Source organism: Vespula vulgaris, chromosome 25, assembly GCF_905475345.1.
Source record: "Vespula vulgaris chromosome 25, iyVesVulg1.1, whole genome shotgun sequence".
NCBI classification, from domain to species: Eukaryota; Metazoa; Arthropoda; class Insecta; order Hymenoptera; family Vespidae; genus Vespula; species Vespula vulgaris.
The window spans coordinates 486,602-512,454 of record NC_066610.1 but is presented as its reverse complement, the minus strand read 5'-3'; the positions used below and the strand labels follow the sequence as shown (position 1 = coordinate 512,454).

At 27.5% G+C, this 25,853-nt stretch overlaps 3 protein-coding genes across 3 annotated transcripts; all 3 read left to right on the top strand.

Moving 5' to 3' along the window:
• Window positions 1-728: 728 nt before the first annotated feature.
• LOC127072313 (putative odorant receptor 85d) lies at window positions 729-8,988 on the top strand. The gene is made up of 6 exons (XM_051012628.1): window positions 729-892; window positions 2,404-2,689; window positions 4,182-4,281; window positions 8,390-8,500; window positions 8,586-8,741; window positions 8,851-8,988. The coding sequence occupies exons 1-6, from the start codon at window positions 775-777 to the stop codon at window positions 8,899-8,901; spliced, it is 822 nt and encodes a 273-aa protein (XP_050868585.1). The 5' UTR covers window positions 729-774; the 3' UTR covers window positions 8,902-8,988.
• Window positions 8,989-12,788: 3,800 nt separating this feature from the next.
• LOC127072312 (odorant receptor 4-like) lies at window positions 12,789-17,818 on the top strand. The gene is made up of 6 exons (XM_051012627.1): window positions 12,789-13,208; window positions 14,684-14,969; window positions 15,527-15,626; window positions 17,311-17,421; window positions 17,497-17,652; window positions 17,761-17,818. Exons 1-6 carry the CDS (start codon window positions 12,821-12,823, stop codon window positions 17,809-17,811), a joined length of 1,092 nt encoding a protein of 363 aa, XP_050868584.1. The 5' UTR covers window positions 12,789-12,820; the 3' UTR covers window positions 17,812-17,818.
• A 3,096-nt stretch (window positions 17,819-20,914) lies between these two features.
• Window positions 20,915-23,615, top strand: LOC127072286 (uncharacterized). Its single transcript, XM_051012586.1, has 3 exons — window positions 20,915-21,191; window positions 22,667-22,952; window positions 23,504-23,615. Exons 1-3 carry the CDS (start codon window positions 20,915-20,917, stop codon window positions 23,613-23,615), a joined length of 675 nt encoding a protein of 224 aa, XP_050868543.1.
• The last annotated feature ends 2,238 nt before the right edge of the window (window positions 23,616-25,853 follow it).

The following is a 25,853-nucleotide window of genomic DNA, read 5'->3' as shown; positions in this document are numbered from 1 at the left end:
TAAAAAAATTAGAACATTTCATTCTGAATATAATAAAGAATGTTTATACATAAAGAACAATATTAATTTATATAATTTTTATTTAGTATTTAAATATTCTTATTAAATATTAACATGTCAAAATATTAATCTTTAATATTAAACTAATTCTAATATTTTAATATTTAATGAAAATAAGAACATTAATGAAATATTTATAATTAAATATATGTATATTTAATATATGTCTTTTTAATACCATATATATATATATATATATATATATATATATATATATATGTATATTAAATATATATATATGTATATAATGTATATATACGTAACAATCATACATAATATATATAATTATGCAATATATAATAATAAAATGTATTTTGAATTATAACAGAATAATTAATCTAAAACCAATTCAGCAATTTAATGAATTAAATTTTTTTATTATAGGAACTAGCAATTGCCAACGTCCAGAAATCATTCAAATGGAACGCAGGACTCTTAAAATGCATGGGAATTTCGCCATTGAAGAATTATGTTCCGATATTTCTTTTCTTTTTTACTTACCTTTCCCTTCATTGTTCTCTAACAATAGCACAATTAATTTGTGCTCCAAAAACGATCGACAACATTATATCGAACATATCGGAGAATATTGTTCTAATTATGACACTTACAAAAATAACAATTGCTAGAGTAAATAGAGAAGCATTTCGTAAATTATTCATGGAAATCAAGGAGTATTCATTGACTGAAAAATATGAAACCAAAGAGGAGAAAATGACGTTCTTAAACTATACTAAATTACCTCCACGATTTATTGTTATAACAGCCTGTTCAATGACAACATCTGATATATTATATTACACGAGTGGGCTTATTTTTGGAATTCAAATTGGTAATATAAAATTGTTTATCTTTTCTTTTTACAGATAACATATTTTTATATATTTTATATTAATTCCTTTATAGATTTGCCACCACATATGATCCAACGATTATTTTATTTATTTATTTATTTATTTATTTACTTATTTATTAATATCCACATTCACGAACATATACTGATATATAATAACACAAGTATACAATAGTCGTCTATTTCTAAACTATTTTTAATAAGTCAATTAATTTTGAGAAGCCAATAATGAAAGAATACATACATTATTGCATGTCATTCAATTTTCGATCAGAATATAACATAAAATTGCAAATTAAAGTACTAACTAATTTGTAATTTATATAGGTAAGTATCAAAAATCGATAAGTTCCAACGTTAGTTCAGACAATTTAATAAAAAACCATTTTGATTTAATCCGTTGATGTCGAAAGTAGACAGATCAGCGGAATTCAATAATGATGATTTGAAATCATTATTAAATTACTCAAGTTGAATCCAAATTTGATAATGTGAGAAACAGCTGATACATTTGAGGTAACTTCATGAAATCAAAAAGTATCTAACCAAGGTATTTGTATTCCACATCAATTGTTGAATATGAATGATGATTAGTGAGGAAGAATTTGCATTTCGTTATTGACCAGACAACAACGTGATCCACTTTTTAGCATAATCTTTAGAGTTGATGAGAAAATAACTTGAAACGACAGTAATCAATGATCTTTTCCAAACCAACCAGCTGTAACCTCTATCTAAACCAGGTCTGACATAGAAAAAGATTCTATCTTGCATTTGATAATATTGCATCAACAAAATTCATGTTGAGTTGTCATAACCAATTGCTTTTGATGTTTATTGTTTATAATTGGAAGGGTTACATAACGAATTGTTGTACCGTAATATATTAATAGTGGAATCTGTGAATCAAAAACAACTAAGAATAATAACAAACCAATTTTGCTGGGAAGTTTTACCGAATTCATCGTATTCGTTCGATATTTTAGCATCGTATTATTATTTGTTTACATCTATGAACATTTCATAAAATATGAAGTCTCGAAATATCAGTCGTATTCACGTTCAATTCGAATGATATTTGTTATTGCAGAGTGCACATTTTTGAGAGAAAGACTTTGAAAAATTACGAAATGTCAAATACACGATTGATTAGAAAATAATAAAAAATGAAAATTGTATCCATGTGTGCATCTGACTTTAAATTAATCGTTTACTTAAGGGATACTTTGTAATATTACCTGATTAATATGGTTCACTATTGCAATGAATATTAATTCGATGTAGATGTTTTGGAATATTTGTTTTAATTAGTATATTTTTAATTAATATGTTGTAATTAGTATACTTTTAATTATTAATATATATCATTATTATTTTATTTATTAGTATATTTTAATTATTATATTTGAATAGTTTTATTTTCGTATCTTTTCATAATTCTTTTTCTTAAAAGAATATTTCGTTTCTTTTCCTCTTTTTCTACTTTTCAGGAAAGCAAAACAATTCCATGGGTTATCAATTGCCATATAGAACATTAGAAATTATGGATTTAAAGGATACGAGGATTTACGCTTTGATCTGTGCTTATCAAATAATAGTCATACCTAGTGTCTTATTCGGTTACGTAGCATTCGATTGCATGTTCGTCAATTTGTCCGTTCAAGTAATTGCACAATTTGCTATATTGTCGTATAAGGTCAAGACAGTGTTAAATAATTCTGAAAATTATCGTCTGGGTATGAAAGAACTTGTACTACGACATTATCGATTGATAAGGTAAAATATCATACAATTATGTTAAAATAATTAATATATAGCTATATATATATATGTATATATATATATATATATATATATATATATAATATATGTATATGTATATATATATATATATATATATATATATATATATATGTATTAATAATGTGATGAACATTACATATTTTCTTTACAAATTTATTAACTGATTTTTAAAATTTATTAACTAATTATTTTAGTTTATTTATTTACGCACACACACACACACTGTACTTACATGAATACAGAGTGTTTCCGAAAATGTGGGCATAACTTCATGAATAGATATACTACGGTATATATATAAGAAAAAAATTCATATGAACATATAACCGATACGACTTTATTTCCAAATTATAGCCGTTTTATCTTCCAATAATAACCATTTAATCAGATCAGTTTTTTTGGATAGTCATTAACTGGTAAATTATATAGTTCACTTTTAAAAGAAAACTTATGTCAACTATTAAAATACGTATTGCTTGATGTCGTTAACCATATGCATAATGAAGCACTACTATATTCTCGACTTTAGCCGACTAACGAGACAATCTTTAAATGAGAGATTCATGATGAGAGATTCATAATAAGAGATTTATTAATAATAAACGGATTGTTGGTAAAGTGCAAATTAATTGCTCAGCACGATCATTTGATTTAAATCGATTGGATTTTTATTTGTGAGAGCGCCTAAAGTCTTTGGTTTACGTTATATCAGAAAACAATATTGAAGAACTGCGATATTGTATTTAAAAGTATTATCAGCGAATTCAAAGAATACGTAGTACTTTTGAACGAGTGAGAAAATCTGTGATGCGATGTTTGGAAGCCTGTATTCAAGCCGAGAGTTTATGAAGTTTCTATGAAAATTATTAATTAGCAGGTTTCGTATAAAAACAACTATAATTTGGAAGCAAGATCATATGGGGCATATATTTATACGAACTGTTTTTTTTATTTTAGCGTACTGAATCTATTTTCAAAGTTAAAAAACACATTTTCGGAAACAACCTGCGTGTATGTGTGTGTTTTATAATTCATTAATTAAAATTAGGTTTTATAATTCGTTGCTAATAAATGATTTTTTTATAAAACTATTTTTTTTCATGGCCCTTAATTCAACTATTTATTTTTTTCCTTAAATATTTACTATTTATTTATTTATAATATATTCCATTTATTATACTATTTATTAATATTTTTCATTAACCATTTACTTACTTATTCATTATATTTTATGCGTTATTTCAATATTCATTCATTATTTTTTATTTATTATTCAATTATATATTTATTCATTTCAACTGGCTACATGTATTGTAGAATATATCAAAAATAAATGATTCAAATTTTCTTCTACAGAATATTCTACAAATTTTTTGCTCTATTTCTTTAAATAATCGAAAAATAAACAATAATAATAAGCGCTGTTCTAATATATCAGTTTTAAATCTTATTTGAAATATTTCAGATTAACAGAAAAATTGGAAGATAACTTTAATTTTGTAATCATGCAGCAATTGCTGGGTACCACCATCCATCTTTGTATTTCCGGTTTCTACTTACTGATGGTACGCATACTAGAGAATAATATTTTTTTCTTTGTTTAATTATTTTGACATACATAATTCCATGACAAAAATAACAAACATTATTTTACTATTTTCTTTAATCTTTTGTTTTTACAAACGTGCATAATTTATTTCAATAAACTGTCCTTTCTATAATAGGACTTACTTTTAAAATAAACTTGATAATTTATATAATCAAAAGTAATGACAAATGGCGAAGAAAAAGACATAGGTATAAATAAAAGCAAAGATTCATTAGTTACGATAATGTTCATAACTATTAATTGAAATAAAAAGTAAATAAATAATTTATTCTTAAATAATTTTTAAAGTATGAAAGTAAAATGATTACTTCTTAAGATGCATCTATGAAATTATGTATTTATATGAAATAGCAAACATTTATAATACCTTTAATACTTTTTCGAAAAAATCATATTTGCTTTTTCGTTCAAAAAAAAAAGTAAGTTGTTGACGTACACGTGCGCATTCATTCACAGCATTTTCTCTTAATGGCTATTATTTTGTTCGAACTTAGGCATTTTTTATCAAGCATGTAGTCTTTAATATTGTGTCAAATCAGGTAATAAATAAACAGTGACAGTAGACTCCTAAACAAAACGAGCCATTAGTTGGTCTGACGCTTACTCTTCAAATATCAATGAGACCATACCGTTACCAGGACAAAGAACCACGCATGAAATTGTTTATACATTTCTAACGAACAATCCTGGACTCAAAAATCAGTCACATCAAAGCATTTGCACTCAGTGAGACAACCGAGATATTACTCGCTATGCTCCGATCGGAAATATCCAGTGCAATCTAAATCAATTTTACAACAAAAAGTCAATTTACAACTTTCAGACTCAAATCATCAAGACCTCCAAGTCTTGCTAAACATTACTGGCTATCCCTCCTTCGAGAGATAGCCAACACAATTAACTACGCATAACGAAATACGTATCTCATAACATCTGTATATCTTTACTTTAAGATATATTGTTGAGATTTCAATTCGCGAAATATTATTTATCGGATCTCCTTCACGAGTTCTACAGGATCCTTCAAAGAGATAGCGTTTTCCCATTAATTTGTGGGTATGCGACGAACGCTATTTTAAAGAGAATTTTCAACAGGTTCCGAGCATTTTGGCGCCGCTCTTATTTATCGAGATTAGTAATGCTATAAGTCTAACTATTAAGAAGAGACAGGAGATAGATCCTCTGAATAATTGAATTGACAACATCGCTGATCAATGCGAGAAACGTGATTAAAAGCGCTCACGTAATTGCATCCTCACGACTCAACAGAAGCATTTGGCAAAAAATATCGAATCGACGACAAATCAAATAAAATAATGATAAAGATCGAAAACTTTGAAATCTATTTAGTTACCAAGAAATTTTTTATATAGATTTTTGCATATCTGTATTTCGGATTACTACGTACTGTTGGCACAAGTACAAGCGAATATTTTTCTTTTCTTTTTTTCTCATCAAGTAAACAAACATTTTTTTACTATTTCCTTTATTTCTCATTTATTTTTGACTAATCTACTTAATTTATTAAAATAAACATTTTTTTACGTTATAGGTATTTTAAAAATACAGTTGATAATTCTTTTTTTGTAACAGTAATAAAAAATGGCGGAGAAACAGAAATGATCATTAATATAAGTGAAAATTCATTACTTGCGATCATTTCTACCAAGATACACTAATGTAAATAGAAAAGAATTTATTCTTAAAATATATAAAAGTAAAACGAGCACTTGCCAAGTCGCATTTATTAAATAATATTTTTCTACAAAATGGCAAATATTTATAATTATCTTCTACTACTTGCCAGAAAATCGTATTGTATATTTTTGTTCAAAAAAAAAGGAAGCACATCGCAAAATAAATCTTATCGACAAGAAGTTTTAAATTTAATCCAGATCATTAACGGAAAATTAAAATGTTTTTGATTCAGTAGTTCCCGAAAAGTTTTTCATATAAATTTTAAAGTTTCCGAGGTTACTCTTACAAAAAAAAGCGCATTTGAAAATATCTGTTGCATTTACAAACAGACAACAATTATTTCTGTATATTCACAATGAATTATAGTTTCCAGGATCATGTAATGAACCTTCGATCATCGAAAGAAAGTTAAAATTTAGTATAAATGTTCGTGTTTATGAAATAAGTAAGCCTTTTTTCCAGCACATTGCGGTTCAAGTTTGGCCATAGTTGTGCAAGGATCATCTTCTTTCATGGCAAATTGATAAACGAGCGGATCAATTTCCATACCCAAGGATTACATTACTTTGCATATTAATTACATTCCTTGATTAAAAAGGTAAGTAGAGATGTTAAGTAGGATTTCTGTCATCCTGGATTCGCAGTTGATAGTTTAACGAGCCAAAATTCCGATACAAAGTGATAAAAACTTTTATTCGTATCTTCTGTAAATCAACAAAGTCAACGTAACAAAGTATTCTTACTTGAATCCTCATTGATTTATTTTAATTTCTACGAAACGTTTTTTGCATGGTTTTATATTTTATATTCATGATTAAAAGTGTTTTATTTAATCTTTAGTATTTACCTGCTATCAAATGCGCCATGATCCTGGACCGTGTAAATAATAAAGATAGATAGAATTTGTGAAGCTCGTCTGTGAACCTGTAATAGTAAAGTATTTACCGTACGAGCTGTTATTGCGCCTACATCTACTTTACCGACAGATCTTTTACTTGGTAGATTAGTTTTTATACTTCGCCTTACATTCTTCGTACATTGCAATTTTTATCAGTTTTATTTCAGTATTAACAAATTTAACATACACGTATGCATATATTATTGCTGTGGAAGAGTAATAAAATAAAAAATAATTGAAAACAGAAAACAAATATATTGCATAATTAATTATTAATTATAAGAGCAAAATTATGATATACGTTTAATTGCGTTTCTCGCACCTGTTCAACGATGTTATCAATTTGTACGGAGGATCTATCCCCGTCTCTTTTTAATGGTCAGACTGGTTTCGATAAAGAAAAGCAGTGTTATAAGACTCGGACGCTGCTGAAGATCCAAAATAGTGTTCGCTGCATTACCACAAATTAATGGGAAAACATTATTTCTTTGAAGGATTCTATAGAACTCGTGAAGAAGATCCGATAAATAATATTTTGTGAATTGAAATCTCAACAATATATTTTAAAGTAAAGATATATAGATGTTATGAGATATGTATTTCGTTATGTGTAGTTAATTGTGTTGACTATCTCTGAAGGAGGAATAGCCAGTAATGTTTAGCAAGACTTGGAGGTCTTGATGATTTGAGTCTGAAAGTTGTAAATTGACTTTTTGTTGTAAATTGATTTAAATTGTGCTGGATATCTCCGATTGTAGCATAGCGAGTGATATCTCGGTTGTCTCACTGAGTGCAAATGCTTTGATGCAACTGATTTTTTATTTCTCTCGAACTATCCGAGAAAGCAATAAGAAATTAGAAAAGGGAAACGGAAAGGGAAGAGTTTAAGTAAAAAGTGCCTGGAAACAGAAAGTAATATCCTTATTGATCCTGGTCTGGTCTAGGATAGTTCGTTCAAAATATATAAACCTCATATGTGGTCCTTTGTCTTGATGATATTATGGATCCATGAGTATTTTATTGATATTTGAAGGGTAGACGCTAGACAAACCCATGTCTAGGAGGCTACTTTCATTGTTCATTTATTATTTATTTTTAATATGTGTCTAACAATTTCTCGAGGGTGGATGTTCACAATAATGACATAAGTGCTTAGGGGAAAGTACTGGAAATTACTGAGGGTGTACACATTTACGTCAACAAAATGTTATGGGAATAAAATCCTTGTTCGATTAAAGAGAATAATCCGAACGAGACAGTTATATTATTACTGTTACTACTATAACTTTGCCATTTTTTTAAATTTTATAATCTGATATTTTAACTGTATAATCTTAGTAACAGAATATGTAAAAAACAAATTGATTGTGTTTTCTATTCGAAAAATGTCATATCCTTTATTTAAAACTGTACGTTCTTAATTTATATGATAACACCTAATCGATATTTTTCATTTTCTTATTTTTAGACTACGGAAACGAAAGACAGTTTAACCTTGATCTTGTTCATTTTATATGGCTTTTGTGTGATCAGTACACTCTTTATTTACTGCTTCATCGGCGAATGTTTTATCCAGGAAGTAAATAAAACATTTTATATCAATAACTTTTTATATGTTTGGAATATTAATTACTTGATTAATGCCATTTGTTTTATTCAATTAGAGTACTAATTTTGGTAACGCCATTTACAATTACGAGTGGTATAACTTACCTGCAAGGGACTCGAAATTTTTTCTCATTTGTATGATACGAACGAAAAAACCACAATATTTAACGTCTGGTAAATTTGCCGTCTTGTCCTTGACCATCTTCACAGATGTAAGTATATTTCCAATTAGTTTATATATTTTTAAATTATGTTCCTTTCTGTAACAATACAATTGTTATCTATTTATTCTTATTATTATTTATTTGTTAATATTTGCAGATCGTCAAATCTTCGATGGGATATTTATCAGTACTGCGTACATTTTTGTAAAATGGACGCAAATGAGATGAATTAAGTAGTAACAATTTCCTTATTCTTTTTTTTATTTTGACTTCCTTCCGACGAACTTGTTATCTATGCGTCGCTGACTTGTATTAACGTTATAAAATATATAAATATAATTTTTAGACGATCGAACAAAATCCTGAGGTTCTTTCTTTATGAATAATATTAGTATCAAAGAAAACTAGTAGTCTCATTTTTCAGATGATATGCCTAATTTTTTCCGATCCTATTAAATTCCACACGTACATCTGATAAGATATACATAATAGTAAACAAAAATTTGTTAGAAAAATTAAAATAAATATATATGTAGATATGTAAAAGTTTATTATCCAAGAATATGGATATTATTCAAATTATTTTCAAATTATTATTATTGCTATTATTAAAATAAAATTATTATTATACCCAACAGACGAACTCTGGCACGTATTCTTGCGTTACCATATTATGGTACAACGTGTTTATTGTTGACTAATGTTAGCCATTTTTTCAACAATTCATTACACAACCGTTCCAATTAGACAATAAACATCAACGGCAATTGGTTATGGTAATTCATAACGAATCAATATCACACCCAGTTCGGTACCATCAAACGCATAATAGCACATTTTTCAATATCATACCTGATTTAGACGTGGATATTGCTGATTGGTTCTGAAGAAAGTTATCGATTCGAGTCGTCTCAAGTTGCTGTATAAAAAATATTTCTCATTGATGGTAACAATTATACTAAGAAATGAATTATCTCGTTACCTGATCAATAACGATATGCAAATTCCTCCTTGCTGATAATCATTCGTATTCGACAATTGATGCGGAATACAAATACCTTGTCTAGATATTTTTTTGATTTTATGAAGATGTCTTTGCACTGTCGACCAAATGACCCCAAATGTATCACCTGTTTCTTGCAGTGTCGACCTTGAATCTGATTTAAGCTGTGATTTTAAAACATAATTATCAAATTTTGCAGATCGTCCACAATGAATGTTATTGGATGAAATCTAAATAATCACTGTTCAAATTTTCTGAATTAACATCGATTCTCTTATTAACTGAATCACTTAATAACTTTGATTTTCGAAGCTTACCCTAGATATCTCAAATTTGTTGTTGTTGTCGTTGTTGCGTTTAGTATTGTTCAAAAATGAAACATGCGATGACGTATGTGTTCTTCTAGGATTGTCAGCTGATTATTTTGTTTTTCAGAATAATATAAACTTTTATTTTTTGTTCAAAACAATAAATAAATATTGATTGAACAAGAATTAAATATTGATACTAATAAAATAATAAATAATAATAAATACTAATAAATACGTTTTATGAATTTCATAGTGACAAAAATTTTACTTTCTTTTTCTTATTTAGAAATCTTCTAACCAATACTAATATAACATTAAGTTAACTATCTGTGTAAAGTTATTATAGAAATATTAGTTATATTTTGATATTTGTTATTCGCAATTTATTATTTGACGGATTCGTTTATAAATATTTATTCGTAAGAATGACAATTATTGCATCGATATCTATATTATGTACAAAGTTTATAAAAAGTTAATAGGTTTTAATTATTTCAATAAAATATTTATACAAACACATAGTAATTAATATATAACTACAGCTGAGAAAATTAATAAATAAAAACGTTTAACGAAATATAATATTTCATTACAGAAATAAAAGAAAATGAAAGTAGAAATGACAAATAAGAAAAATATTTTTAAAAAATTTTATGCCGATAAATGACAAAGTTAAGTGTCTAAAAAAAAAAAAGAAAAATGATTAATCGAAAATAAATTCAAAACTTTTATAAGACAAATAATACATAAGTCGAAATAAAAATGCAATTAGTGAAAGAAAACAAATAAAAGTAAAATCGAAAAGGAACAAAAAAAAGATTAGTGAGCCGTCAATAAAAAGTAATAACTTAAAAATAAAGAAAAAGAAATCTTGCTTAAAACAACTGATAATTAAAAAAGAAAAGTTTCCTTTATTGCCCATAAATTATGTACGTCTTTAAGCACTGTTCTCATCACTCCTCTAACACGAAGCCCTCCATAAAATGATGGATGGTAAAGACAACTAATAGCACGAACTACTTACCAATACATGTATCCATAACAAAAATATTTTCTTTCCTTCAACCAGCACAATTAAGTCAGGCACAATAAATGTCTTTCGTTCGTCGTATTACGCAAAACTGGAAGCAGCAACAGAACGGAAGGACGATCGAATGAAAGATGGTAGGGGAAGAAAACATTGTAATATTATCGGTAAACTGATAACTTCGAACTATATCCCAACGAAGAAAGGTGAGTATACCCTAGGGTGAGATGTTACTATTTTTCTCGTTATTAAAAAGAGTTACGTACGAGTTGTTTCTCAATTTTATTTTCGTCGACTTCGGATTAATTATTCAATCAACCCTTACACGCATAATGTAACTTTACAAACAGAGTTTACCAGGGAGGACGCTCGAAGGTTTCTCGTCAGTCTATCGCGAACCTTCGAAGGGATAAAATGGAAAAAGATAGCATAGAAGTAAGAGAAAGAGCATGGTTCGGTTATATTTTCTCTTTTTTTTTTTTTCTAACCATAGAACTAGTCTCATGTCTGATATAAAGTGATCGTACTTATGGCGCTAATAAGTGACGTGGATATTCTACATATTGATTGGAAATTATTTCCCATCGGTCATTTATTTATATTTAAAATTATTTTTGTGAAATTTCATTCGTCAATTAATTTTTATTTCTTGTATATACTTTTGTCGTCATGGAATTTCATTAATAAATGTACAAGAATTATTAGTTTTTTTGTTCTTTTCGTTCTTAAATTTTATGGGGTTTCGCGTGTTTTCTTTCTTTCCATTTAAGTCCATAATTATAGCGCTAAGGTATCTTTGATAGTTCATTTTTGATCGTAAAGAATTATTTGATTTTACGAATAAAAGTTTTAAAAGAGATAAATAGTTATATTAATATACGCTGGTGAATATTGTGAAAAGTATGAACCGATGAGGTTTAATAATTATATTTATTTCATTCGGTGGACAATCAACGGGTGAAATTTTTGACGAACAATATATCGGGTGTTCAAGACAATGCGTTAAAGATTTTTATCTTGAAAAAGCGGCGGTTTTGAAAAAGTTGTTTTTACTAGTGTTATCTGATTTCAATAGGGGAAATATTACTTTATACATTAATTTTATTTAGCGGGAATATTTAATGGCATCCCATGATCAACTTTGCGGTTCGATAAGAAATATATTTTATAGATAATTTACTTGTTTTATCTTCTTTCTTTTTTATAGTGAATAATACGTTTCTATTATGAAAAATGTAGTCTCATGTTCAGAAAAAATTAAATTAAATTTGAATAAATTTCACCATCTTTTAATAACAGAAAATAAAAAATGCAATATGTCCTCTATATTGTAGCAAAACTTCTATTTGAACAATTATTTGATACCCATTATAATATAATAAAGAATACATAAGCATATATGTGAATACTATTAATCTGTAGAATTTATTTTCGTATAATCTAAATGATTTAATTGTAATAAAAAAAAAAAAATTGAAATAAGATACGATTACATTGAAATACATAAAATTCGGCATTCATATAAATATGTACATCTATAATATTAATCTGTATATACACATATATCATTATATTATTATATCAATATATACATGTATATATATATATATATATATATATATATATATAATTATATTAGCTATAACAAAATTTATATAAATTCATAGCAACATACCTGATTTAAAATCGATCTAGCAAATTAACAAATTGGATGTATTTGTTATAGGAAGTAGGAATTGCCAACGTCCAGAGATCATTCCTTTGGAGCTCAAGACTGTTAAGATGCATGGGAGTTTGGCCATTGAAGAACTACTTTCCGATATTTCTCTTCTTCTTCACATATCTTTCTATTCATTGTTCTTTAACATTAGCACAATTGTTTTCGGCTCCAAAAACTATGGAAAACGTGATATCGAACGTAGCGGAAAATATTCTTTTAACGATGACACTAACGAAAATAACCATCACAAGAATAAACAGAGAAGCATTACGTAAATTATTTTTGGAAATTAAGGAGTATGCACTCACCGAAAAATATGAAACTGCAGAGGAGAAATTGACATTTTTGAATTATACTAAATTACCCCCATTTTTTATTGCTATGATCGGCTGCTCAATGTCGCTGGAAGAAGTCTTGTATTATTCGAGTCGACTTATGGAAGGAATTGAAAGTGGTAATTTATACTATTTTTATACTTTCTAATATTTCTTCTAAATATATATGACATTATATTTTATATATTTTATATTAATTCCTTTATAGATTTGCCACCATGTGTAGTCCGAAGATATTTTTTGATTCGTTTACTTATTTATTTATTATTTAATTATTAGGTATACTCTCATATACAGACACTTGCTCATGTATACACTTACAAGCATGTAATAGTTGCCAAACAGTTTTAATATTTTTAATAAGTAAGTTAATTTCGTACTACTAATTCTCAAAAGAATACAAAAGTCGTTGCACGTTGTTTCATTTTCTATCAGGATTAAGCGCAACTATTAGAAATTAAAACAACAATAAATTAACGATTCGAATAAATTTCGAAGATCAATAAGTTGTCGGTTCAGAAAATTCAAATTGGAACCATTTTTACTTCATGCAAAAATGATCAAAGTGGACGACCTGCGGGATTCGATAATAATGTTTTAAAATGATCGCTTCAATCATATCCAAGGTAGACAATGCGAGAAACAGCGGATACACTTGGGGTTACTTAGTCAACAGTGCAAAAACACCTTGGTGAAAAGTAACTAGTCAAGATATTTTTACTCTAATTGTCAAATACTAAAGAAAATAAACGAGGATGAATTTACACACTGTAATTAACCAGACAATGCAGCGATTCATTTCTTAGTATAATCGTTTCTGTCGATAAGAAATGTTTTCTATATAACAACTGTAAATGACATCGATCAATGACTTTCTTCGAACTAACTAACTATACTCACATCTAAACATGATTTGAAACAATTACTGTTGATGATTATTGTCTATAAATTGAAACGATTACAGAATGAATTATTTAAAAAAACTGTTAGCACTGGTCTATAATAAAAATATCATATTCCTACATATTAATAATGAGATCCATGGAGTCAAGAATAATCAAAGATAATAATAAACCAACTTTGCTAGGAAATTTTATCGAATTTACCATCTTCATTCCATATTACGTCATTGGACTACTATTTGTTTAGATCTATGGGATATTTCATAAGAAATAAAATGTCTCGAAATGTCAGTAGTTTCCAGATTTACCTCGAATCATATTTTTCATCACAGCGTGCACACTTTTATGAAACAGGACTTGAAAATTTACAGAAGAGATGGCAAACACGCAATTCATTTAAAAAAAAATAATTAAAAAAAAATAATTAAAATAAAAATATTGAAAATAATTAAAAAAAAAACATTGTATTCAAGTATATGTCTATCTTTAAACTAATAGACCATCTATGGGTACTCTGTAATATTCTATGAGTAATATGATTTACTATTGTTTCGCGCATATTTTGGATATGAATATTTGGAATATATATTTTAATCCGCTACTCGAATGTTTTCGTTCTTGTGTCTTTTATTTTCATAATTCTTTTTCTTAGAAAAATATTTTGTTTCGATAACTCTTTTTCTACTTTTCAGGAAAGCAAAACAATTCCATGGGTTATCAGTTGCCCTACAGGACATTAGAAATCGTCGACTTAAGTGACACTAGGATTTATGCATTGAATTGTGCTTATCAAGTCATGTACGTACCTTGTGTCGTATTAGGTTACGTAGGATTTGATTGCATGTTTGTAAATTTGTCCATTCAAGTAATTGCACAGTTCGCTACATTGTCATACAAGGTGAAGACATTACTAAATAATTCTGCAAATTACCATGAGGGTATGAAGAAACTTATACTACGACATTACCGATTGATAAGGTAAAATATTATAGAATTATATACAAAAAATTGATACATATATATATAATGAATATTTTATTTAAAAGTTTATTACTTAATTTCTTTAATCTATTTACAAACATATACGTATATATACATGTAAATTTTTACATCTAGTAATGCATTATTAGAAAATTATTTCATGTATAACCATTGCTTGTTATTTGGTTAATAAACTATTGTTTTTACGTATCTCTTGATTCAACCGTTTTTTTGTTTTCTTATTTATTTATATATACATTTTTTATTAACTATTTCTTATTTTTCTGTCTAATTATTGACTCATTATATTTTATATACTGCTTTGATACTTAATCATTACTTTTTATTTACTATTTGATTATATATTTACTATTTTCAACCGTCTTCGTGCTCTAGATTGTATCAAAAATGAAAGAAATAATATTTCCTTCTATATAACATTGTATTGATTCCATTTCTATTTTTATTTTTTTAATAATGAAAAAACAAACAATGATGATGAACTCAATCGTAATATTTCATTTTTTATTTATACATAAAATATAACATTTCAGATTGACGGAAGAATTGGAAAATAATTTTAATTTTCCAATTATGCAACAACTGATGGGTTCCAGCATGCATATCTGTATTTCCGGTTATTACGTACTGATGGTACGAATACAAGCAAACAATACATTTTTCCTTTTTTTTTTTTCTGAATCAAGTACATAACTCCGTAGCCGAAAAAATCCAACATTTTTTTACTCTTTACTTTATTGCTTATTTAATTTTGACTAATCTATCTAATTTATTAAAATAAATATTCGTTTGCGTAATGGGAACTTTAAAAATAAAATTGGTAATTCTTTTTTGCAAATGTAATAAAAAATGGCGGAGAAATGGAAATGATCATTAATATAGGAGAAAATTCGTTACTTGCCATCATCTCTACGATAATTTATTCATGAAAATAGGAATGAATTTTTCTTAAAATATATAAGAGCAACACGAGCACTTGTCCAGCCGAATTTATTAAATAATATTTTTCTACAAAATGGCGGATATTTACATTTATCTTCTACTACTTGCCGGAAAATCGTATTGTATATTTTTGTTCAAAAAAAATGAAACATCGCAAATTAAATCGAATCGATAAGAAGTTTTAAATTTAATGCAGACAATTATCGGAAAATTTTTAATTTTTCAATTAAGTAGTTCTCGAGAAATTTTTCATATAGATTTCAAAGTTTTCGAGGTTATTTTTACAAAAAAAAAGCACATTTGAACTTACCTGTTGCATTTACAAACAGATAACAATTATTTCTGTATATTCGCAAAGAATTATCGATTCCAGAACCATGTAATGAACCTTCGACGTCGAAAGGAAGTTAATTTGGTATTAATGTTCGTGTTTATGAAATAAGCAAGCCTCTTTTCCAGAGCATTGCGGGTCAAGTTTGGCCATAGTTGTGCAAGGATCATCTTCTTGCGTGGCAAATTGATGAACGAGCGGATCATTTTCCATACGAAAGGATTGCATTGCTTTGAAGATTGATGACATTCCTTGATTAAAAACAAAAGTAGCGATGTTTAATGGGATTTCTGTCACCATGGATTCGCTGTTAATAGTTTAACGAGCCAAAGTTCTGACGAAAGGTGATTAAAACTTACATTCGTATTTTCCGTAAATCCGCAAAATTGACGTAATAATAGAGTATCCTTATTTTGATCTCCATTGGTTTCCTTTAATTACTCCAAAACATTGTTCGTTATAGCTTTATATTCATGATCGTAAATGCCTTAGTTAATCCTTAGTATTTTCTTTCTGCCAACTACTGCATGACCCAGGATCATGTAAATATTAATTATGTGTAGAATCCTTATTTGTAAAACTGCAATGATAAAATGTTCATGGAAAGACTTGTTCTAGTTAAATCTACTTCTACTTCATCGTCGCATCTCTTATTACTTTGTTGTAGATATGTCTTTATACTCCATTCTAACTACTCCGTACATCACAATTGTTATCACTTATCTTTTTGCTACTAGTAAATTATACATGTACGCATGCACACATTAATTTTACGAAATTGCAATAAAATAAAAAATGATTGAAAACAAGAATTACCATGTTATGGAAATGATACTTATGTTCGATTTGAGAACATTGAACGAAACAGTTAAATTGTTAATATTACAAGTATAACTCCGCCATTTTTTACGAATATCCTTCATAACTATCTACATTCAAAAAATGTAGACAACATAAATTTATTTTTTTATCTAAAAAATTTATTATATATCCTTAATTTATATGGTAACATGTAATCCATCTTTTTCTTTTTTTCTTTTTTAGGGCTCAGAGACACAGGATATTGTAACATCGTTCCTATTCGTTGTGTACGTCTCTTCCGTGATAAGCACGCTTTTTATTTATTGTTTTATCGGAGAATGTTTTATTCAGGAAGTAAATAAAATATCAATTTTTGTACAATTAAAATATCAATTATCTTATTACTAGTCATTCGTTTTATTCAATCAGAGTACAAATTTTGGTAATGCCATTTATAATTACGACTGGTATGACTTACCAGAAGCGCACTGGAAATTCTTTCTTATTTGTATGATACGAACGAAGAAGCCGCAATTCTTAACATCTGGCAAATTTGCTGTCTTGTCCTTGTCCATTTTCACGGATGTAAGTATAGATCGAGTTTTATTTATTGTATTTTTAAATGATGTACCCTACTGTAACAATAAAATTGTTATTTCACTATTATTTTTATTTATTTTTTAATATTTGCAGATTCTCAAAACTTCAATGGGATATTTATCGGTGTTGCGAACATTTTTGTGAAAAGAACAAAGGGGAAATGGATTACGTAGTAACAAATTTTTTTTTTTGTTAAGTAATCTTCCTACATAGGAAGACGAACGATTCGTTGTACACATCGTTGACTTGTACTAATGTTATAAAATATATGAATAAAATTTTAAAAGGATTGCTCGAGGCACTTAATTTCTTTCGTCATAACAAAAAAATTAATATCAAATATAAGAGAATTCTGGCAAATATATCAGATGTTTCATTCTTCAAAAAACATGACAAATTATTTCCGATTTTATTGGTTTTCATACGTATATGTGACAAAGTGATATTGATATGAATATTAAAACAAGAATTTCTAAAAAAAAATTGAAATAAATACAAATATAGCTATATAATCTCAAAAAGTATGTTACGTAAGAGCATAACACGCATGTGTATCTGTTCAAAGAAAAATTATTATTACTAGTAATACGGATGCTGAAACGTAAGTAATCAATTTTTTCAAAATATAAAACCCATATGAGCCCAATCTGATTTTTTGTTATTATTATTTTTTAATAAATTACGTATATATGCGACAATAAAATTAATATTAAAAAACCTTTTATTTTTTATTACTTTCATGAAAACCGGATGAATTTTTCACCAATCACAAACATTATCAATTCTCGTCTCTATTTATGTAGACGATGCAATTGTGTGCATTTATCATTAATGCAAAAACCATTAATGATATACAAAGAAAAGAAAAAGAAAACTGTAATTTAAAGAAAAAATCAAAATTTATAGAATCAAAGTAATACGTAAAAAAAATATCATTAGTTTGAAAAAATAATGATTGTAAAATTTAAGGAAAAAAAAGATTTATGAGGTGCCAATAAAGACTGACCTTTTAGAAATAAAGAAAAAGAAATCTTGCATAAAGCAACTGATAATTAAAAAAAAAGTTTCCATTATTGTTCAGAAGTAATATACGTTCTTAAGTGCTGTACTTGTCACTCCCCTAATACGAAGTCCTCTATAATGAAGAACAAAGTAAAGACATTTAATTCCTCCGAGTACTTACGAATACTTGTTCATATGAAAAAATATTCTTTCGCTTTAAATCACCAGCATTAATTCAGGCACTATCAATATTTTTCATTCGTCGTGTCACGTAAACAGAAAGCAATAACAGAACGAATGGATGATCGAACGAAAGGTGGTAGGAATGAAAACATTTACCAGTAAACGGATAACTTCGAACTATGTCCGAGCGAAGAAAGGTGAGTATACCCTATAGTGAGATATTACTATTTTTCTCGTTATTAGAAGGAGTTGCGAACGAGTTGTTCTTCAATTTTATTTTTGTCGACTTCAGTTTAATTATTCAAGCAACTCTTACACGCATATTGCTACTTTTCAAACGGAGTTTACTAGGGAGCACGCTCAACGGTTTTCCCGTCAGTCTATCGCAAACCTTCGAAGGGATAAAATGGAAAAGGATAGCATAGAAGTAAGAAAGAGCACAGTTCTATAATATTTTCTCTTTTTTTTTTTTTTTTCTAACCATAGAACTAGTTTCGTATCTCATAAAGTGATCGTATTCATGACGCTAATAAGTGACATGGATATCCTACGTATTAATTGGAAATTATTTCCCATCGATCATTTATTTATATTCGAAATTATTTTTGTGGAATTTCATTTGCCAATTAATTTTTATTTCTTATATATATTTGTCGTCATGGAATTTCATTAATAAGTGTTCAAGTATTATTAGCTTTTTTTTTTTAGTATTTTCGTTCTCATGCTTCTTAGACAATTTTATGGCAATATATTCTCAGACGATATTCCACTTGTTTTTTTTTTCTTTCTTTTAAAGAATTATTTGATTTTACGAATAAAGTTTAAAAAAAAATAAATATTTATATTAATATACGTTAGTGAATGTTGTGAAAAACATGAACCGATGAGGTTTAATAATTATATTCACTTCATTCGATGGACAAACGGCAGGTGAAATTTTTGACGAACAATATGTTGGATGTTCAAGACAAAGTCATTTAAAATCATTATTTCGAAAACGTGTGGTTTTTGAGAAAATTTTTTCTAACTAATGTTATCTCATCTGAATAGGGGATATATTACTTATTATTATTTATTGTTGCTATTTAGCGGAAAGATTTAATGGTATCTCACGTTCAACTTCGTTGTTCGATAAGAAATATGTTTTATAGATAATTTACTTGTTTTATCTTCTTTTTTCTTTTATAGTGGATAATGTAGTTTTGTATTTAGAAAAAATTAAATTAAGACCGAATAGACTTTAACATCTTTTAATAAATGGAAAACAAAGAATGCAATATGTCCTCTATATTATAGAATAACGTCTATTCGAACAATTTATTACATTTACGTCGGGTTAAAGAAATAAAAAATACGTAACGCTATATTTGGACACCCATTATAATGTAATAAAGAATGCATAAACATATATATGAATACTATTAATGTGTATAATTATTTTTCATATAATTTAAATATTATTATTAAATATTGAAAATTTTAAAATCAATCTTGAAAATTAAAATAATTCTAATGTTTAAATATTTAACAGCAATAAGAACATTAATTATATACTTCTAATTCAATACATGTTTATTTAAATATATTTTATAAGAGAATATACATACACCTACATACATATATATTCTTTTTTTATTAATGATACAATTATAATAGGAAAATTGAGACAAGATACGATCACGTTGAAATTACCATAAATTTCGCATTCATACAAATATGTATATATATAATACTTATAGGTATATACACATAAATCATATTAATATATCAATATCTATATATATATATTATCTATAATAAAATATTATTTATAACAAATTTAAATGCATAATAAAATAACTGATCTAAAAAACGGTGTAGCAAATTAACAAATTGAATGTTTCAATTATAGGAAGAAGGAATTGCCAACGTCCAGAAATCATTCCTTTGGAGCTCAAGGCTCTTAAGATGCATGGGAGTTTGGCCATTGAAGAACTACTTTCCGATATTTCTATTCTTCTTTTCATATCTTTGTATTCATTGTACTCTAACATTAGCACAATTGATTTCGGCTCCAAAAACTATGGACAACGTGGTATCCAACATAGCAGAAAATATTCTTTTAACGATGACACTTACGAAAATAACAATCACTAGAATAAACAGAGAAGCATTGCGTAAATTATTCGTGGAAATTGAAGAGTATGTACTCACCGAAAAATATGAAACTACAGAGGAGAAATTGACTTTCTTGAATTATACTAAATTACCCCCATTTTTTATTGCTATGATCGGTTGTTCAATGTCGCTGGAAGAAGTATTGTATTATACGAATCGACTTATGGAAGGAATTGAATGTGGTAATTTATACTCTTTATTTTTCTTTCTATATATGGCATTATATTTTGTTTATTTCATATTAATTCCTTTATAGATTTGCCACCATGTGTAGTCCGAAGATATTTTTTAATTCGTTTACTTATTTATTTATTCTTGAATTACTAGATGTACTCACACACACACACAGATACATACTCATATATACACGCACGAGCATGTAATAGTCGCCAGTTATTTTTAATAAGTATATTAATTTCGTTCTACTAATTCTCAAAAGAATACATAAGTCATTGCACGTTGCTACATTTTCTATCGGGATTTAACGCAACTATTAGAAATTAAAGCAACAAAAAATTAGTGATACGGTTAAGTTTCGAAGATCAATAAATTCCAACGTCAGTTCAGACGATTCGATTAGAGATCATTTTCACTTCATACGAAGATGATCAAAGTGGACCTGTGGAATTTGATAATAATGTTTTAAAAAGACCGCTTCAATCGGATTCAAGAACAACTGAAGCATTTGAGGTAACTTAGTCGACAGTGCAAAAACACCTTCGTGAAATCGGAAAAGTAACTGGTCAAGGTATTTTTACTTCAAATCAATTGTCGAATACGAAAGAAAATAAACGAGGATGAATTTGCACACCGTAATTGACCAGGCAACGAAGCGATCCATTTCTTAGCATAATCGTTTCTGTCGATAAGAAATGTTTTCTATATAGCAACTGTAAATGACATCAATCAATGACTTTCTTCGAATCAACCAACTGTACTCACGTCTAAGCATGATCTGAAGTTGAAAAAGGTGCTATCGTGCATTTAATGGTAACGCACCGGCATAATACATTTTGAGTTGTCACAACCAATTGCTGTTGATAATTATTGTCCACAATTGGAACGGTTACAGAACACATTGTTGAAAAAATTGATGGCACTGGTCAACAGTAAACATGTCATACCGCTACATACTAATGATGGAGTCCGTGGACCAAGAATAACCAAAGATAATAATAACCAACTTTGCTAGGAAATTTTACCGAATTCACCATCTTCATTCCATAATACGTCATTGGATTACTATTTGTTTAGATCTATGGGATATTTCATAAGAAATAAAATGTCTCGAAATGTCAGTAGTTTTCAGATTTACCTCGAATCATATTTTTCATCACAGCGTGCACACTTTTATGAAACAGGACTTGAAAATTTACAGAAGAGATGGCAAACACGCAATTCATTACAAAATAATTAAAAAAAAAACATTGTATTCAAGTATATGTCTATCTTTAAACTAATAGACCATCTATGGATACCCTGTAATATTCTATGAGTAATATGATTTACTATTGTTTCGGGCATATTTTGGATATGAATATTTGGAATATATATTTTCATCCGCTACTCGAATGTTTTCGTTCTTGTGTCTTTTATTTTCATAATTCTTTTTCTTAGAAAAATATTTTGTTTCTATAACTCTTTTTCTACGTTTCAGGAAAGCAAAACAATTCCATGGGTTATCAGTTGCCCTACAGGACATTAGAAATCGTCGATTTAAGTGACATGAAGATATATGCTTTGATTTGTGCTTACCAAATAATATTCGTACCTTGTATCGTATTAGGTTACGTAGGATTCGATTGCATGTTCGTCAATTTGTCCATTCAAGTAATTGCACAGTTCGCCATATTGTCCTATAAGGTGAAAGCAGTATTAAATAGTTCTGAAAATTATAATGAGGGTATGAAGGAACTTATATTACGACATTATCGATTGATCAGGTAAAATGACAAAATTATATACAAATAAATAAAGTGTATATATAATACATTATTTTATTTAAATATTCATTAATTAATTTCTTTTGTTCATTAAAAATACACACGTATATATAGATGTAAATTTTTGCATCTAATAATATTATACTAGACCATATTAGAAAATGATTTTATGGAAAGGATATAGTTCGTTATTTGTTTAATAAACTATTGTTTTTACCTGTCTCTTGATCTAACCATCTGGTTCTTTCGTTATTTTTTACTATTTCCTTATTCATTATTTCCTATTTTCTTCTTACTTATTTATTCAATTGTATTTTATGTATTTTTTGACAATTATTAATAATTTTTTGTTTTTTATTTGATTACGTATTTATTACATTCTTCAAGGTATAGAATATATTTAAAATAAAAAAAAATAATATTTCTCTTTATATAACATTGTAATGATTCCATTTCTATTTTTACTTTTTTATTAATGAAAAAACAAACAATGATGATGAACTCAATCGTAATATTTCATTCCTAATTTATACTAAAATATAACATTTCAGATTAACGGAAGAATTAGAAAATAACTTTAATTTCCCGATTATGCAGCAACTGATGGGTTCCAGCATGCATATCTGTATCTCTGGTTACTACGTACTGACGGTACAAATATAAGCGAACAAAATTATTTTTCCTTTTTTTCTTCTTCTGAATCAAGTACATAACGCCGTAGTCGAAAAAATCCAACATTTTTTGCTCTTTCCTTTATTGCTTATTTAATTTTGACTAATCTACCTAATTTATTAAAATAAATATTCGTTTCCGTAATAGGAACTTTAAAAATACAGTTGATAATTCTTTTTTTGTAACAGTAATAAAAAATGGCGGAGAAATAGAAATGATCATTAATATAGGCGAAAATTCGTTACTTGCCATCATTTCTACGATAATTTACTGAAATAAAGAGAAATGAATTTTTCTTAAAATATATAAGCGCAAAACGAGCATGCGTCCAGCCGAATTTATTAAATATTTTTCTACAAGATGGCGCATATTTATATTTATCTTCTACCTTCTTCCCGAAAATGCTATTGTACATTTTTTTTCAAAAAAAGGAAGCACATCGCAGATTAAATCGAGTCAAGAAGAAGTTTTAAATCTAATACAAATAATTATCGGAAAACTTTAAATTTTTCGATTTGATAGTTCCCGAGAAATTTTTTGAAGTAACTCTTAGAAAAAAAAGCACATCTGATGTTATTTGTTGTACTTACAAACTGACAATAATTATTTCTGTATATTCCTAATGAATTATCGATTCCAGGACCATGTCATGAATATTCGATCATCGAAAGAAAATTAATTTGATATTAATGTTCGTGTTTATAAAATAAGCAAGTCTCTTTTTCAGAGCATTGCGACTCAATTTTGGCCATAGTTGTGCATGAACGAGCGGATCAATTTCCATACCCACTGATTGCATTATTTTGAAAATTCATGATATTCCTTGATAAAAAAGAAAAATAGCTGTATTTATTAGGAGTTCTATCACCATAGTTTCGCTGTTGATAGTTTAACATGCCAAAATCTCGCAAAGTGATTAAAACTTACATTCACATTTTCCGTAAATCCGCAAACTTGACATAGCAACACAGTATCATTATTTTGATCCCCATTGGTTTTCTTTAATTACTCCAAAACATTCTTAATTAAAGGTTCATATTTATGCTCATAAGTGTCTTAGTTAATCTATAGTATTTGCTTGCTGCCAACTACTGGATCGTATAAACATTAATGATATATAGGACGCTCATTTGTGACAATGTAATGATGAAATATTTTTTGAATGAGTTATCCTTGAATCTACTTCTACATTATCGACGGATCTTTTGTTACTTTATTGTAAATAACTTCTTATACACGTTTTAGATTCTCCGTACAGGACAATTGTTATCATTTAGTTCTTTTCTATTGGCAAATTGTATATGTACAGATGCATATATTAATCTTTCGGAATTATGATAAAATAAAAAATGATGGAAAACGGGAATTATATGTTATGGAAATAATACTGTTATTCGATTTGAAAGTATTGAACGAGACAATAAAATTATTACTATTATCATTATAACTTCGCCATTTTTTACGAATATCCTTCATAACTATCTACATTCAAAAAATGTAGACAACATAGATTTATTTTTTATCTAAAAAATTTATTATATATTCTTAATTTATATGTAATCCATCTTTTTCTTTTTTTCTTTTTTAGGGTACAGAAACGCAAGATCTTATAACATCATTCGTTGTGTTCCTTGTATTCGTCGTATACGTCTCTTCCGTGATAAGCACGCTATTTGTTTATTGTTTTATCGGGGAATGTTTTATTCAGGAAGTAAATAAATCATCAATAATTTTTTGTATAATTAAAATATCAATTATCTTATTACTAGTCATTCGTTTTATTCAATCAGAGTACAAATCTTGGTAATGCCATTTATAATTACGACTGGTATAATTTACCAGAAACACACTGGAAATTCTTTCTTATTTGTATGATACGAACGAAGAAGCCGCAATTCTTAACATCTGGCAAGTTTGCTGTCTTGTCATTGTCCATTTTCACGGATGTAAGTATACATCGAGTAATTTATTCTATTTTTAAATTCTGTACCTTCTTCAGACAATAGAATTATTATTTCATTATTATTTTTATTTATTAATATTTGCAGATTCTCAAAACTTCTATGGGATATTTATCTGTATTGCGAACATTTTTGTGAATAGGACAAAAGGGAAATAGATTACTTATTAATAAATTCTTTATTTTTTTCTTAAGTCATCTTCCTATGTAGGAAGACTATACATCGTTGACTTGTACTAACGTCATGAAATATATAAATAAAATTATAG

What these genes read in the sequence shown, in the direction of transcription:
- LOC127072313 (XM_051012628.1), top strand. Translation starts at nt 775, where the DNA reads ATGACGTTCTTAAACTATACTAAATTACCTCCACGATTTATTGTTATA. An exon ending in CGACATTATCGATTGATAAG is followed by an intron (nt 2,690 to 4,181) that starts GTAAAATATCAT and finishes GAAATATTTCAG; the next exon opens with ATTAACAGAAAAATTGGAAG. An exon ending in CCGGTTTCTACTTACTGATG is followed by an intron (nt 4,282 to 8,389) that starts GTACGCATACTA and finishes TCTTATTTTTAG; the next exon opens with ACTACGGAAACGAAAGACAG.
- LOC127072312 (XM_051012627.1), top strand. Translation starts at nt 12,821, where the DNA reads ATGGGAGTTTGGCCATTGAAGAACTACTTTCCGATATTTCTCTTCTTC. An exon ending in GAGAATGTTTTATTCAGGAA is followed by an intron (nt 17,422 to 17,496) that starts GTAAATAAAATA and finishes TTATTCAATCAG; the next exon opens with AGTACAAATTTTGGTAATGC. An exon ending in CCTTGTCCATTTTCACGGAT is followed by an intron (nt 17,653 to 17,760) that starts GTAAGTATAGAT and finishes TAATATTTGCAG; the next exon opens with ATTCTCAAAACTTCAATGGG.
- LOC127072286 (XM_051012586.1), top strand. Translation starts at nt 20,915, where the DNA reads ATGGACAACGTGGTATCCAACATAGCAGAAAATATTCTTTTAACGATG. An exon ending in TATGGAAGGAATTGAATGTG is followed by an intron (nt 21,192 to 22,666) that starts GTAATTTATACT and finishes TCTACGTTTCAG; the next exon opens with GAAAGCAAAACAATTCCATG. An exon ending in CGACATTATCGATTGATCAG is followed by an intron (nt 22,953 to 23,503) that starts GTAAAATGACAA and finishes ATAACATTTCAG; the next exon opens with ATTAACGGAAGAATTAGAAA.